This window comes from Dermochelys coriacea, chromosome 10, assembly GCF_009764565.3.
Source record: "Dermochelys coriacea isolate rDerCor1 chromosome 10, rDerCor1.pri.v4, whole genome shotgun sequence".
Lineage (NCBI taxonomy): Eukaryota > Metazoa > Chordata > Testudines > Dermochelyidae > Dermochelys > Dermochelys coriacea.
The window spans coordinates 16,083,587-16,098,823 of NC_050077.1; the positions used below are offsets into that span (position 1 = coordinate 16,083,587).

The window sequence follows — 15,237 nt, forward strand, 5'->3', positions numbered from 1 at the left end:
AAGATGGGTTGAGGAAACAAGAGAGAGTAACCCTACAGAGAGAGTCAAGAGACAGGAAGTTTGGCTTGTCCATCCTCAGAGGCCTTTTTAGCCTTGGTAGTTCCTAAATATTCTCATGAGATACAGACTCCTTAATATACAGTTTCTAGGGAAATCCAGAAGGCTTTCTGCAAAGAAAAGAGGAAAGGACATTTAAAACATTTTTATTAACATTATAGAAGTCTTAAGGAAAAAAAGGTGCTGTGTTAGCTCTTAAAAGAATACTCAAATCCCAGACAGATATTTCTAAAAGACAATATTTCTCTAACAAAGGTCTTAATTTTTTCATTGCTTTCACAAAATTGATAAACATTGGGTGAAAGTAGCAATGGCAGCCCCATGCAACTTTGAGGTCCTGAATTCCATCCGTATGTGGAAGAGTTCACTAAATTATTAAAATCTTTGCCACTGAAACACGTCCTGAGATTCCATTTGTTATTTTTAGAGATAAAAGCAAAAAACTTTTCCATTTCTGTAAATGGATATTGTTTATTGTTGATCTCCTCCAGACTTGGAGGACATCCATCATCCTTGAAAAGGTGGGGAGAGGGAGGAAGGAAAAAAAACCCACTGTACTACTTCTAATTTTACCTTCCACTGTCCAAGCCATCAGTGAAAACATAAAAATATTCTTATGGTTGGTTGATTTAGTTTATTTTTGCAACAGTACCCTACCTGGTAAGGAGGATTAGTTTGCTGACTGCAATCTAGTTTTGGAGGGTAAACCTATTGCCATTCAGTCTTGAAGCTTTTTTTTTTTTTTTTTTTTTTTTTTTTTTAAACCAGGAAGACCGTTCACTCTCTTGAAGTTTCGCCATTGGAAAAACTACCTTCGGTGTCAGGATAAAAATTGATATTAATTGCACTCTTTTCAAATCACAGAGAAAGACGCATGATTTCATTGCAAAGAAAATATTTCAGTTTTATCTTCTTGTAGCAGTAGCTGTGACATAATGATCTCCCTGAACTTTGCTTGATAGTTGGATGTGTTGACTACTTAGCTAGACAAAGAGATGCTCCAAAGAGAAGTAAAGGTAGGCAAATAAAATGAACTTTTTGCTTCCAAGAATAAATTAGTACATGTCTGAAAAGGGCACTATGACAATTAGGAGATTATTCCAAATTAAGGAACAAATAAGATTAATCAGGATACATATATTTTCAGCTTTAAAAAACACAAACCACCACTGAAAGTTATAAATCTGTCAAGCACAGAAAATCCTGCAGGAGTTCTAAAGAATGCACTCCAGAGGTGTCATAACTGTGGAGCTGTTAAAACCGTGTTGATTTTTTTCCACTTAAATCATGATTAAAATCACTACCATACTTAAATAATTTAGTTTTGTCTTTCAAATGTAACACCATAACTCTTCAGAGGATGATTGAATTTTCTATACTTTGGTCAAGACTAAGTTTGGCAAAAGGAAAGATTTTAAAATGAGCCCTTTTTGGAAAAAAAAAATTTTTTTAATCTTTTCTAGCTAAAGAACCAAAGTCCCTACAAACCCCCCCCCCCCACACACACACACACACCCTCAAGCATAGGATCATTTTCCAAGTTTGAACAGAAACACATGAAATAGGAGTTATTCCCCATATTTGTCACTAATTCAGTTCTACAAAAGGAAGAGAAAACTGCCCAGATTCCCTATTTCTGTTCTCAAACATTATTTTCTTATTTCTCTAGTCCTTGTGCCTGGTTCTCACCTACGTACTCTACTCTATGTACCTCTGGTCCCCCATCTTTCTAGCAGGATTATGCTGATTTCAAAGAAGGATATGCTTTGATATGATGGCACACGACATCCTTTCACACAAGCATCAGAAACAACAGCTATGTCAGTAATGAAGCTGCAAATTCCCTTTCCTTGGCATCTTTAGCATCTCATTCTTTTTTATGCATCCATGACTGTGTTCAATTCTGGTCGCCTTATGTATATAGAATATAGCAGAAAGACAATTCCATGAAAAACAATGGAAATTATTAGAGGCCATGAGAAAGCTTTTGTGTGAAGAGAAGTTAAAAGATTGTGAAATGTTTACTTTAAAAAGGACATGATAAAAGGTATAAAATTAAAAACAGAACAGAGAAAGTAGATCAAGAAGTTCAGTTAAATTGTAAGGATACAAATGTAACTAGCTTGTTAAGCTCATTGCCACGCAATATCATAGAGGACAGCAAAATTCAACAGAGGACTGGACATCTCTATGGTCAGTAAGGACATCCAGAATTCCATTAGTAAGGTTTTTCAAAAACAAGTTTAGCTAAACCCTGGTTTATAAGACAGCCTCTACTTGCAGGAGTTAGGAAGTAACTTTCTCTATGAGTAGGTTAATCCTTTACTGTCTACTACAGGGCTTCTTATACCTCTCTCTAAAGCATCTAGTACTAGCCATTGTTGGAAATACAATAGTGGACTAGATGAACCACCACTGTAATCTGCCCTGGCACTTGCTATGTTCCCGTTATAGACTATAGAATTCCCATGTGGGACATATATTACCATAGAGGTTGGAATTAAGGTTTTGCATTCAGGTGTGATTGTGAGGAATTCAATGTCTGCATTTCATAGTAGCAGCCGTGTTAGTCTATATCTGTAAAAAGAACAGGAGTACTTGTGGCACCTTAGAGACTGAAACCAAATTTATTTGAGTATAAGCTTTTGTGGGCTACAGCCCACTTCATCAGATGCATAGAATGGAACATATAGTAAGAAAATATATATACACATTCAGAGAACATGAAAAGGTGGAAGTTGCTATACCAGCTCTAAGAGGCTAATTAATTAAGATAAGCTATTATCAGCAGGAGAAAAAAAACTTTTGTAGTAATAATCAAGATGGCCCATTTCAGACAGTTGACAAGAAGGTGCGAGGATACTTAACATGGTGAAATAGATTCAATTTGTGTAATGACCAAGCCGCTCCCAGTCTTTATTCAAGCCCAAATTAACGGTATCTAGTTTGCAAATTAATTCTAGTTGGAATCTGCTCTTGAAGCTTTTCTGTTGCAAAACTGCCACCCTTAAATCTTTTACTGAGTGACCAGAGAGGTTGAAGCGTTCTCCTACTGGATTTTTGAATGTTATGATTCCTGATGTCAGATTTGTGTCCATTTATTCTTTTGTGTATAGACTGTCCAGTTTGGCCAATGTACATGGCAGAGGGGCATTGCTGGCACATGATGAAATGATATATCACATTGGAAGATGTGCAGGTGAACGAGCCTCTGATGGCGTGGTTAATGTGATTAGGGTCCTATGATAGTGTCACTTGAATAAATATGTGGACAGAGTTGGCATTGGGCTTTGTTGCAAGGATAGGTTCCTGGGTTAGTGTTTTTGTTGTGTGGTTGCTGGTGAGTATTTTCTTCAGGTTGGGGGGCTGTCTTTAAGTGAGGACTGGTGTGTCTCCCTAGATCTGTGAGTGAGGGATTGTCTTTCAGGATAGGTTGAAGATCTTTGAAGATGCGCTGAAGAGGACTGCTAGTGGCGTTCTGTTATTTTCTTTGTTGGGCCTGTCCTGTAGTAGGTGACTTCTGGGTACTCTTCTGGCTCTGTCAATCTGTTTTTTCACTTCAGCAGGTGGGTATTTTAGTTTTATGAATGCTTGATAGAAATCTTGTAGGTGTTTGTCTCTGTCAGAGAGATTGGAGCAAATGCAGTTGTATCTTAGAGCTTGGCCGTAGACAACAGATCAGGTGGTGTGTCCTGGATGAAAGCTGGAGGCATGTAGGTAAGTCTAGCGGTCAGTAGGCTTCCAGTATAGGGTGGCATTTATGTGACCATCACTTATTAACACAGTAGTGTCCAGGCAATGGACCGCCTGTGTGGATTGGTCCAGGCTGAGGTTGATGGTGGGATGGAAATTGTTGAAATCATGGTGGAATTCCTCTAGGGCTTCTTTTCCATGGGTCCAGATGATGAAGATGTCATCAATGTAGTGCAAGCAGAGTAGGGGCGCTAGGGGACGAGAGCTAAGAAAGTGTTGTTCTAAGTCAGACATAAAAACGTTGGCATACTGTGGGGTCATGCGGGTACTCATAGCAGTGCCACTGACTTGAAGGTATACATTGTCCCCAGATGTGAAATAGTTGTGGGTGAAGACAAAGTCCAGCCACCAAGTCTGCCGTGACATTATCGGGGATACTGTTCCAGGTTTCAGAGTAGCAGCCGTGTTAGTCTGTATTCGCAAAAAGAAAAGGAGTACTTGTGGCACCTTAGAGTAACAAATTTATTTGAACATAAGCTCACGAAAGCTCATGCTTAAATAAATTTGTTAGTCTCTAAGGTGCCACAAGTACTCCTTTTGTTCCTGAGAGCTTGTAGTCCATCTTTGTGTGGAATGTTGGTGTAGAGGGCTTCCACATCCATAGTGGCCAGGATGGTGTTTTCTGGAAGATCACCAATGGATTGCAGTTTCCTCAGGGAGCTAGTGGTATCTCGAAGATAGCTGGGAGTGCTAGTAGCGTAGGGCCTGAGGAAAGAGTCCACATAGCCAGACAATCCTGCTGTTAGGGTGCCAATACCCGAGATGATCGGGGCATCCAGGATTTCCAGGTTTATGGATCTTGGGTAGCAAATAGAATACCCCTGGTTGGGGTTCTAGCCATGTGTCTGTACAGATCTGTTCCTGTGCTTTTTCAGGGAGTTTCTTGAGCAGATGGTGTAGTTTCTTTTGGTAATCCTCAGTGGGATCAGAGGATAATGGCCTGTAGAATGTGGAGTTAGATGTCTGTATTGTGGATGGAATAGAATGGCATTTTCTTGTGCAGCACAGGAGAACGTAAGGATGGCCGGGTATTGGAAAGGTGGTATAGTATAAGCGGTGAGATTACTGTGAATATCAGTTTAACATATTATTTTCTTGGTTTTTAATGATTGCATTATTTAAAAATGCACTGGCAAAACTATCGTACGTTAAGGACACTTATGTATGCTAGATTAAAAAGTTCACTTTCTTACAGAAGCTAGAATAGGTGAAAACTTCCTTTTAGCAGAAAAATTATGCAGAAAGGCCATCAATTCAGGATGTAAGCCTTCTAGATCTGATAAAGTAGACAACATTATATATTATAAACAACATTATTTCACTGTACGTATAGTACATTACAGAAAGTTGAATGCAGTTATGTGCTGTCTTGTTTTTTCATTACAAGTATATAACAAGTACAGTTGATTCATCGTCAGACAATTTTGAACACATACTGACAATGGCTGGGGGGGGGTTTAATTATAATTTTAACAACAGGTCTTAATTTTAACTGGCAGAGAAGGACATCTCATTGACCCTACCCTTGTCTTCATGAAGCTTATCAGGTTTCTTAGATCTAATAATACCTCTTTTCTGCAAATCCTAAGCCTCCAAAGAAAAGAAATTACCATCCACAGAAACAGTCATCTTAAATACCCTGAAAACCAGGACTCAATTTCATTGTCCTTTGTAGCAGAAAAGAGGTAATAAAGAATTAAGAAGCAAACAGACAGGAAGAGGAGATTTGTCTGGGACAACAACAGTGTCTGGAAGAAGTCAGTCAAATAGACCACTTAAATACCCCTGACTCCCACTCTAGACTTTGTCTGTCTCTCTACTGCTTTAGCCTCTGTTAACTAATTTAAGACAGGAGACAGCTGTATTAGTTTACCTTCTCCACATAAAACACGATTACAAAAATGTATTTATACATTCACTACAAATATTGAAAACATATTTTTCTTAGTCAATTAATGACTTCAATTAAATCAGCTTTGAATTTCAGTTTATAATTTAGAGTTAATCAAAGTTTTATACCTCCCAAGAACTGTCTTTCCAGATCCACCAAAGACAATGTGTATCAAGCCCCAGCTATGATTTCATACTTCATATTCACATACTATGGTGTTTTTCACACATAAAACTCAAGTGTTTTACAAACTTTACAGATCTAGAGCCCTGTTCACATGAGATCAAAGCTAAACTGGTTTTGAAAACACACACACACGCACACACACATTATATAACACCACCATAACACTGCATCAAATGAAACAGCTTTCAAATCCAGTTCAGTGTATCCATGGAACAAATCAGCAGAGTCAAATATAATAAACTCTTACCCACAAAAGGTTCAGTTAGAATGGGTAACACAGATTAGCCAGATTTGAAAATTACATAGCACTAATTTAAACTAGGAGTTCACAGACACTTTGAATAGAATGGACCCCATCCAATAAAAAGATCATTTGGAGAAGTCACTTCCCCTTCCATTTGCGCTCACACAACTATCCCACTCATTTCACATTCCTGATCATGCAGACCACCATCTCTCCTATTTGTGACAAAAAACAATATTCCTGTTGCAACTATAGCAAATTACTTCTATGAAGAGCAACATTAGGAAAGTATTTAATGTATTTTTAGCTCCCTTGAATTCAACATAGCACTTGCAAAGATAAGCCAGCACCGTATGACCACCCAGCTCTTGCAGACCACCACTGTTCCACAGACCACAGCTGCTGAGTGCTGATGTAAACCCATTTCCCACAGGTAAATAACGTTATAGTAGAAATGTGGCCAGGACGTCTACACATAGGAATAATTTCACCCACCTGTGAAATATAGCCATCACTGCAAGAAAAGTACCTCAACTCATTTTTCAATTTGGCCACAAACCTTCTAGGCAGTAAAACAACAAAACACTTGAAAGCATGGCACCCCAAAACAAAAACAGAAAGAAAAAAAAACCCAAACACTCACCAAAAGATACAGGTTAAGAAGAGGAAACTATGGCCTATTAATCTAAATAAGATTTATTTAGAAGAAAAAAAGAATTTATAGGATGATAATAGCCTAAGTAACATACAGAGGTGTTAATTGAGAACACTGCTGTAAATGAACTACTAAGTCATCCAAATATATACAAGTTCAACATTCTTGAGAAGGAATCATACCAAAAACTAGCACAGTGACCCTAAGCTTTAGTAAGAAAGATTTTTGGGAAAAAAATATGATGTTAATATAGATATCATTCAGCTACTCAAAATCCAATCCTAATGAACCCAGAAAGCAACAAACAATACAACAGGGAAAATACACAGTGCAAATTAGGAAGGGTAAAAAGGGGATCTGAAGAGCAATTAGCCAGATATCTTAAACCAACAAGAAATTCTCAGTATATCAAGAGGAGGACATCTGCAAGAGAATTGGCAGGTCCTAGACTAGGAGGGGAAAAAGGGAACAATTAAGGAAAATAAGGACTTTGCAGAGAAGCTAAATCATGTCTTCACATCAGTCTTAAACTTAGACATACATTTCTTCAAATAATAATAAGAAATACTTTTTTAAAAACGATGACTAAGTTTCTACTTGCAATTATTTGTGTAAGTGCTATTTATGAATGCACAGAATTACACATTAGCATTTGTGTATATAAATGTAGCGATTTATATGAGCAGATAATTGTGAGCACAAATTAAAAAGCCAGGTAGGATACTATATAACAAAGGGCTCCAAACTTCTGACCAAACTGTAAAATATTTTTGGGACTGAATTTGGTACATCAACATAGAATATCTCCATCATGTGTTATCAGGTCTCAATGCAAGCGTGCCACAATGAGTATACTGACAGATTTACCTACTGTATTTAAAATTCTGACTACAAGGAAGATGTTTGCTCAAATGGATATATAATTTACTATTATTCTTTTTATCATCATTGTAGTAAATGGTGGACATGATTAGATTTTGGGCCCATTTTCATGATGATTTTGCAAAGCCATAACAGTGTCCTGATGAATGTTTGGGGAGTTTTAAAATGCACCGTTTAGTTTAACTTTAATTGATTACCACCAGTTTGGTCTGCATTTGCCAAAAATAATATAATTAACAATAACTTAAATCCTGACAAATACAAATAGCTCTACCTTCTTAGGGTCCATGTTGAATTTCTTCCTTCCCATAGCTATTTGCTTATTTCTCTGTGTAGTTTTGCTATTCATTTGGAAGACAAAACAAAACAAAACAAAAAAAAGGATCAGCTACTCTTGCCGAACACAATAATTTTAAATTCTCACTTTATTTATATTTTCAACTTTATTTTTGATATTTTATTTTATGGTAAAAAAAATCGTAGTATCATAAGGCATTTACTTCCAAAAAATAGTCTATTATTTAAAAATCATGTTACAAAGAGGACCCACTAGTCATCACAGCTTCACAGAATCACCGGTATTAGCTATGGAAAATTCTATCAGATCACTAAGTCCATCTTTCTGCAAGGGCAAAATAGAAGCTGTATGATCTCTAAATGGATTCTGCAGATCTTAAAACAAGCCAAGCAAAGATTTATAAATATCCAGTTTTTGGTAACAAAAGCAATTTTTGTTTCCTGTTCCTGAAACACCTTTGCCAGTATCTTATTACTGAGTGGAATGCTTGTCCGAGTTACTTACCTTTCTTCTACACTAGTCAGATTATCAATTTCTGTCATAACCTCTGCTATTTCAAATTTTAACCTCTGTCAAAAGGAGGAAAGGAAAGTAAGTTAACCAACCAGTATTAAAGCATTTTTTTAAGATATTCACTTTGCCATAAACAAAATTAATGGATCAATGTAGATTTCATTTTATTTACAAATCAGCAGAGCTGAGAGAGAATTGCACAACCAGGGCTTGTTAGAATCTGGCATGAATTATTATTAAAAAAGGGCAGAGCTCTCTATTCTAGCTTGAAAACTCAATGTGGAAAAGAGAAGCTCTACTGAAAAAAATCTTACTTGGGACATCCTAATAGTAATCTGACTAGATTAGCAAGGAAAGGAAAGAGGAGAAGGCCACAGATCATGTGCGAAGACGGTGAGCTAAAGATATCAGACTTTTCTAGATGTGGTCCCTACTCTTCCCTTTTATTACTGGCCTTTGCAAAAATGAATCATAATGCAGAACGGCAGTGAGAGTTTTCTGCAATAAACAGCAGTGGGATTTTTTGCGCTATCCAAACAGGAATCAATAAAAGCTCTTGCCCATTTGGGATATATGGTTTGAAGTTTACACCAGCATTAATTCACAGATAGACATTTGTATCTTGTCACTAGTAGCTGGGCTCTACTCAGACCATTACATCCAAAAACCTTCTCCTAAAAGCAACTTATGCTGAGATTCTGTTCTGACTCTGAATCCAAAATTCACTGCTTAGAGCCATCTCTCCTGGCCACTGATGCCAAGTTCTTAATCTTTCATAGTGTATTTCTCTTATCCTTTTTCATAGTCTCATTGCCAATACAAGCATTATAAGTTTATTCACTATTTCCCACAATCATCTCCAGTATTTCTGTATATGAAGTATTAACTATACAAATGAAGTGTATGTAAATACACACAATGTATTATACAGATTCAGGGTAAAATTTTCAAAAGCACGTGAATGACTTAAGAGTTTAAGGGCTTGCCTACATAATTAGTTTACAGGAAACTGGGGTCTGAATCTAGCCCACACTAGCCTGCCACGGACTAACTGTCCGTTTGTACCCTCTGACACACATTAATAATTCCTTAATGTGTTTTAATCTATTCCTCTTTGAAATAGGACTAGTTATATCAACAAGCAGCAACAAACTGTTAATGCGCGTCAGTACAGTTAGTCTGCAGCAGGGTAGTGCAGAGTAGATTCACACCCCAGTTTGCTGTGAAATCATTCATGTAGACAAGCCCCAAGTCTCACTGAAAGTCAGTAAGATTTAGGTTATTAAATCACTATGTAAAATTTTCAGAAGTGCTTAAGTGACTTAAGAATCTAAACTTAATTAACTTTCAAGTCACTTAAGCGCTTTTGAAAATTTTACCAAACAATATATAGTTATAAATACATAACATTAAATGTACTGAGGCAGTCTTCTTTGCATCTTTACCTGATAGAAAAATAAATTACCTCAATATCATCAATTAGTTCTTTTTTCCTGCGACGAATGTTTAAAAGTTCTTCTCTCTCTTCTATGGAGAGATCATCTGGTACTGAAAATAAAGCAAAATGTATATACTATTATCAATCGCAGACAAATTAAAGATCAGCAATATCTATTAATTTGGCTAAGAAAAGCAATTTTTACAAGAAACTGCTTTAGCTAAAAATATGAGGAAAAAATTGGCATATACCCATTGTTACTGAACTTCCACTTTATAAATCATAACTAAGGCAATTAACTGAATTAACATCACCCCCAAAAGATTCTAGCAGTCAAAGAAAGCAATACAGCTGTTGGGGACTCCTTATCATAAAATTGGTCTTATGACTTGGGTCTACACTTAAGTGGCCAAATTCATAAAAGAAATAATTGGAATTATACCAACCAGTGATGGGCCAAAGTTGTTCATATTTTTAAAAAGGAGATGCTTAAAATTACCCTATGTAGGTTTACAAAAGGTACTAGGATTTGTAAAGTACATACATTCATCACATCTTTCAGGAAATAATTACAATATTTATATATAAGCCCCTTATGGAGATGTGGTCTGAAATCAGCCCCAGGGTACAGCACACTATTCAGGATTACATTTTATTTGGTTGCTTTGTATGGCAAGTGCAGGTACTGTACATACAGTACTGACGGCATCTTTACTATCTATTACTTTTATCAGCAGGTAACATTTTTATTCATTACAGATAAGGACACAGATGGAAAACATTAACACAGCATCTTATATATTCAGTGTTTTACAATGACATTTAAAAAATAAATAGTTTGCCATATTTAAAATAAATTCTCTCAACTGTTTACTTAGCTATACTGAAATAAGAGTGCTACCCTGTTGATAAAAATAATTACTACTGAAGATGCAAGCACAGTGCTGTACATATCTGCAGCTGAACCTCAGCCCACCACTACTCTCCCCTGTTGCCCTTGTCTGGCAAGACACCCGAGGTATTGCTCCAATAATATCTCAGCTGTTTTCTGGGCAATTAGATATTTCCTTGCCCATTAGTAAGCATCTTAGGGCAGAGGCTGAATCTCATTTGTTTGTACTACCCTCAAGACATTGTCAGTGCTCAGTAAGCAACAGTATTCACATTTCTTTCTGATTATCTGATTATTAATTATTATTATTATTATTATGTACTATGGTTAACAGTTTGAAAGCTAGCTGTTCTCATGGAAATCTTTTTGTTTTTATTAAGATGACAGAGCAGCTTGCCTCACAAGCTCAGTAAAATGCAACTATTACAATAATTTGCAAGGGTTCTGCACCAAGTGAGATGTGTGACAAATGTAGTAATTTTAAATGGCAAAAGCCTTCTCCTTTTCTAATGCACATGCATTTAGCAGGCACAGAGACAGACCAGAAACAAAGATTTGGGTTTATTTTTAAATATATTTGAAATTTGAAGTGTATCTCCTTCTGATAGTCAATGGTCAAGCACCAGTTGTAAAAGTTGACCATCTTTTTTTAATATATATTTTCAATAGAGTACAAAATTAAAATGGCAACGTAGCCTATAAGACAGTACTAACAAGTGATCTCATTTAACTATTCCCCGTACAATATATTACTTTCAATTTAAGAAATGGTCAAGTATTCGGTTAAAAGAAAAACAGACCACAATTTATTGCCTGTTTTTTTCCCTCTATATATTTCTCACTGGAAACCCATCCCCTCTTAAAATTTCTTCTCAGAACAGATATTGACGCATCTGAAACACAGGATCGTTCATTTTACATCAAGCTTTACGAAGAGATGCATTGTCTTTTACATACAAGCCTTAAGATTTAGAACAGCCAATAATCTTGAGTTTGTTTAATAAAGCAGTCTAACACACACACACTCTTCAGATTTAGTTATTTAACTGATTTAGACAAATAAAAATGAAATGAATGTTAAATAATCTCAACTATCAGAAAGGACAAATAGTTTTTTAGCTGGAAAGTTCACTCAAGTCTCCTTAAAAGTGTTTTTGCTGTGGTATATGGTTCCTCATTTTTACATAGTTTGCCAAAATGTATATAGTTAAGAAGTCACAGTTCCAGTAACAATTCAAAGCATTAATTAGATTTTAAATTAATGCAATTTTAATTCAAAGGGTATGAAATTTTTAGATATCCTACATAGCTGCTGCTTTTTATTTCACAGTAAATTACAAAATCATTGCATTAGCTGCTTTTATGAGTTCTTTACACAGCAGAATGGTGCACTAGTCTTGTTACAGTTTCTCTTTGTAGTTTCATGTTGTTTAATATCCGATTGAGAAAGTTAGAGAGTCAAATCTCCACTGAAAACTAAACTTCTACTCTGAATTGACAGGAGTTATATCTGAATTAAGTACTGTAGGTTCAGGCTGTCCAGTGCAAGGGAAAAATTATTCCTTTATTTTTGTAGAGAAACTTCAAATATAGTGTTTTGTTCTATTTCATTTCTTCTTATAGCTCTATAGCAGCAATACAGAGACCCACTGTTTCCAGACACAGATACATCCATGCTTGTATGATTAAATGATATTGTCACACAATAAGAAAAGTAAACCAAATGGATTCATATTGTTTTTTGCTGCACTGGGAAATCACAAATTATCCATTTGCCAGATGGAAAAGGAGAAAATCAGCAGGGAAAGAAGATTCTAAACAGGGTAACTTAAGGCAGTAATTCTCAACTTATTTAGCATTGTGGCCCGTTGCCACAACTGGGCTGGCAGCTCCGACCCTGGACCCCAGACATCCTGTTGCATGGGGCCGGTCGGCTTCCCACCCTGGATACGTGGTGGTTGCCCCGGAGCTCGCAGGGCCAGGCAGCTGCCCCGGAGCTTGGATCCTGGAGGGCTGTCCAGCAGCCTCGATCCCAGACCCTCACCATGTGGGGCAGGCCAGCAGCCCAGACTCCACCGTGCTCGGCAGCTGGGAACTTGGACCCTGCCATGCAGGCTGGCCTATAGCACACAGCTGAGCTGGGCTGCAGCAGTGTGCCACTGGTTGAGAACCGCTGCTTTAAGGCGTATCTACACTGCCCTGCATTTTGGATTAAGGGGGTGTGAATAGCAGTGCACAGCAAAGTGCTGCACTGTAACTCCGCTGTGTGGGCACTGCAGGCACAAATGTAAAGGTTCCAAGTTTGCTCTAAAATAGTTCTTACTCCACCACAGACTTCCTGTTGGACTTTGGGCAAGCCAGTTAGAACTTGTCTAGACCGAGCGTGTGTGGCAAGCTGGGGTATAAATCTACAGCACATTAGTATGACACACACAAACAGTCTGTGTGGATCCTGCCACAGCCCACTAGGAGTATACCATCAGAGTAGATCAATGAGCACTACAGAACTTTTAGTGCATGGTACCAGGCTTCACACGGACAGTGCATGGCAGGCTAGCACATGTTAGATTTACACACCAGCTTGCCACTCATTACTACTCATTTTCTAGATATCATCTATGAGTCATTTTCAAATGTCATTCTCCATCTAGACAAGCCCAGAGTCCCTCTGTGTCTCAGTTCCTCATCTGTAAAATGGGAATAATAGTATTTCTGTACCTCAGGGAAGGGTTGTGATAAACTCACTAGAGACTGTGAGGAGCTCAGATACTACTGAAATGGGAGGCTAATATAAATACGTAAAATTAGATTAAATTAATTAAAAGAATTATCATAGATAAATCATGTAATTTTTCAATGTGAGAAACACCAAAGCATTTCCCTCCGATATCATTCAATTCAAAATAATTTTGTCACATACATACACACGCAACAGCGCTAGCTAGATCAAAAGTCACTGTAGTGATGTTAGAGTCTTCTCAGAACAAAATAGCAGGCAATCTAGTTTAATTTTTTTTGAAGGTGCCTGCCACCATTGTATCAGCACCACAGGTTGTGCAAGGCAAAAAGTCATTTATTCTGGAAAGGTAGCAGGGGCCACTGTGGTATCAAATGCAAGTAGAATCAGCACCTTTAATAAATTCCCATTTAAAAATAAATAAAATTGTTGTTGTGCTTAAAAGGTTTGAAAATGTCATTGATATTTTTGGCATGCAGACTTCTTCTGCCTTCACAGCAAGCTGACTAAAATAAGCCTATAAGTAGGCTCCAAATCAATGTTACAGTCAATAGACTTCAATGACTCCCAATAAACATTCTACTGTCAAATCATTTCAGCATGTCTAAATAATCCACATATTTTCTTGACCTGTAAAGGAATAGACAAGGTGGGTGAAGTAATATTTATTGAACCAACTTCTATAAATGAAACTGACAAACTTTCAAGTTACACAGAGCTCTTCTTCACCCATCTTGTCTCTCTATTATCCTGGAACCAACACAGCTACACCACCACTGCAAACAGTGTAAAATGAAGATGCACTCAGACAAGACTGACTCAAGCAAGCAGCATTTTACTTAAACAGAATTTCAGCTACAGAATGTTCCTAACAAGTGTTTTTTCTTTTTAAACTTAGATACAGATATGGAACTATACATAGGCGTATCTCAGAATACAAAATTACATCTTTCTTCTGTATTACTCATTACTACTCATTTTCTAGATATCATCTATGAGTCATTTCCAAAATGTCTGAGGTTCAACACTTCTGAACACAACGTATACAGGGTGGGAGGAGTGAGGGTGTCCGTTTAAATAATAAAGCTGAACAAAAACCTTTCTGGACTTGTTGATGAAAAAAAATTCAGTATAATGAGTAGGCTGCAACTGTATCACATTTTGACGTTATCTTCAAATCTTTACACAAGGGCAATTTTCCATTGTTACTGTGACGTAGTCATGTGAAACATATTGTTAGCTCAGATGGAATAATCTGTTATCATGAAGACTCAATCTTGAAGACTAGTAAATGTGAAGTCAATATACTAACTAAATTTTTATTGAAGATTAACAGGGTTGTTCACAATCCAATTTATATGCTTAGCCAGTTACTAAAGAGAAGGAGACAGACATACAGGAAAATATAGAGGAGCTGAGACCCTATAGGTTACAGTTAAATATATATTGCTCTTTTAAAAAATAGCATAGTGAAATTTTTTTAAAATCAGATCATGCCCCTTGGCCCATCTTCCCTCAAATCAGTTTAACTGATTTTAAACACCGGAAGTGAATTTTCCATAAGTAAATCTTAATCACAGGCAGAAAAAAAAAAAAAAAACACCAACAGGACCCTTCGTAAGTTACTTCAAATGACAGTATGGTTTTAATACAGATTTTTTTTTTTAAAGAGCAATTATGGAATCAATCCA

General features: G+C 36.8%; 1 protein-coding gene across 5 annotated transcripts in view; it reads right to left on the bottom strand.

Moving 5' to 3' along the window:
* Positions 1 to 15,237, bottom strand: part of CYTH3 (cytohesin 3) — a 99,696-nt gene that overhangs the window by 46,531 nt on the left and 37,928 nt on the right. For all 5 annotated transcript variants that reach the window (XR_006274739.1, XR_005295223.2, XM_043493795.1 and 2 more), the window contains 3 exons: positions 9,945 to 10,027; positions 8,471 to 8,535; positions 7,943 to 8,009 (listed from right to left, as the gene is read on the bottom strand). Coding sequence is in view for 3 of the 5 variants with exons in the window: in XM_038418624.2 (XP_038274552.1) it covers positions 7,943 to 8,009; positions 8,471 to 8,535; positions 9,945 to 10,027 (215 nt within the window). In the remaining 2 variants the exon portion in view is untranslated. The remainder of the gene's footprint in view (positions 1 to 7,942; positions 8,010 to 8,470; positions 8,536 to 9,944; positions 10,028 to 15,237) is intronic.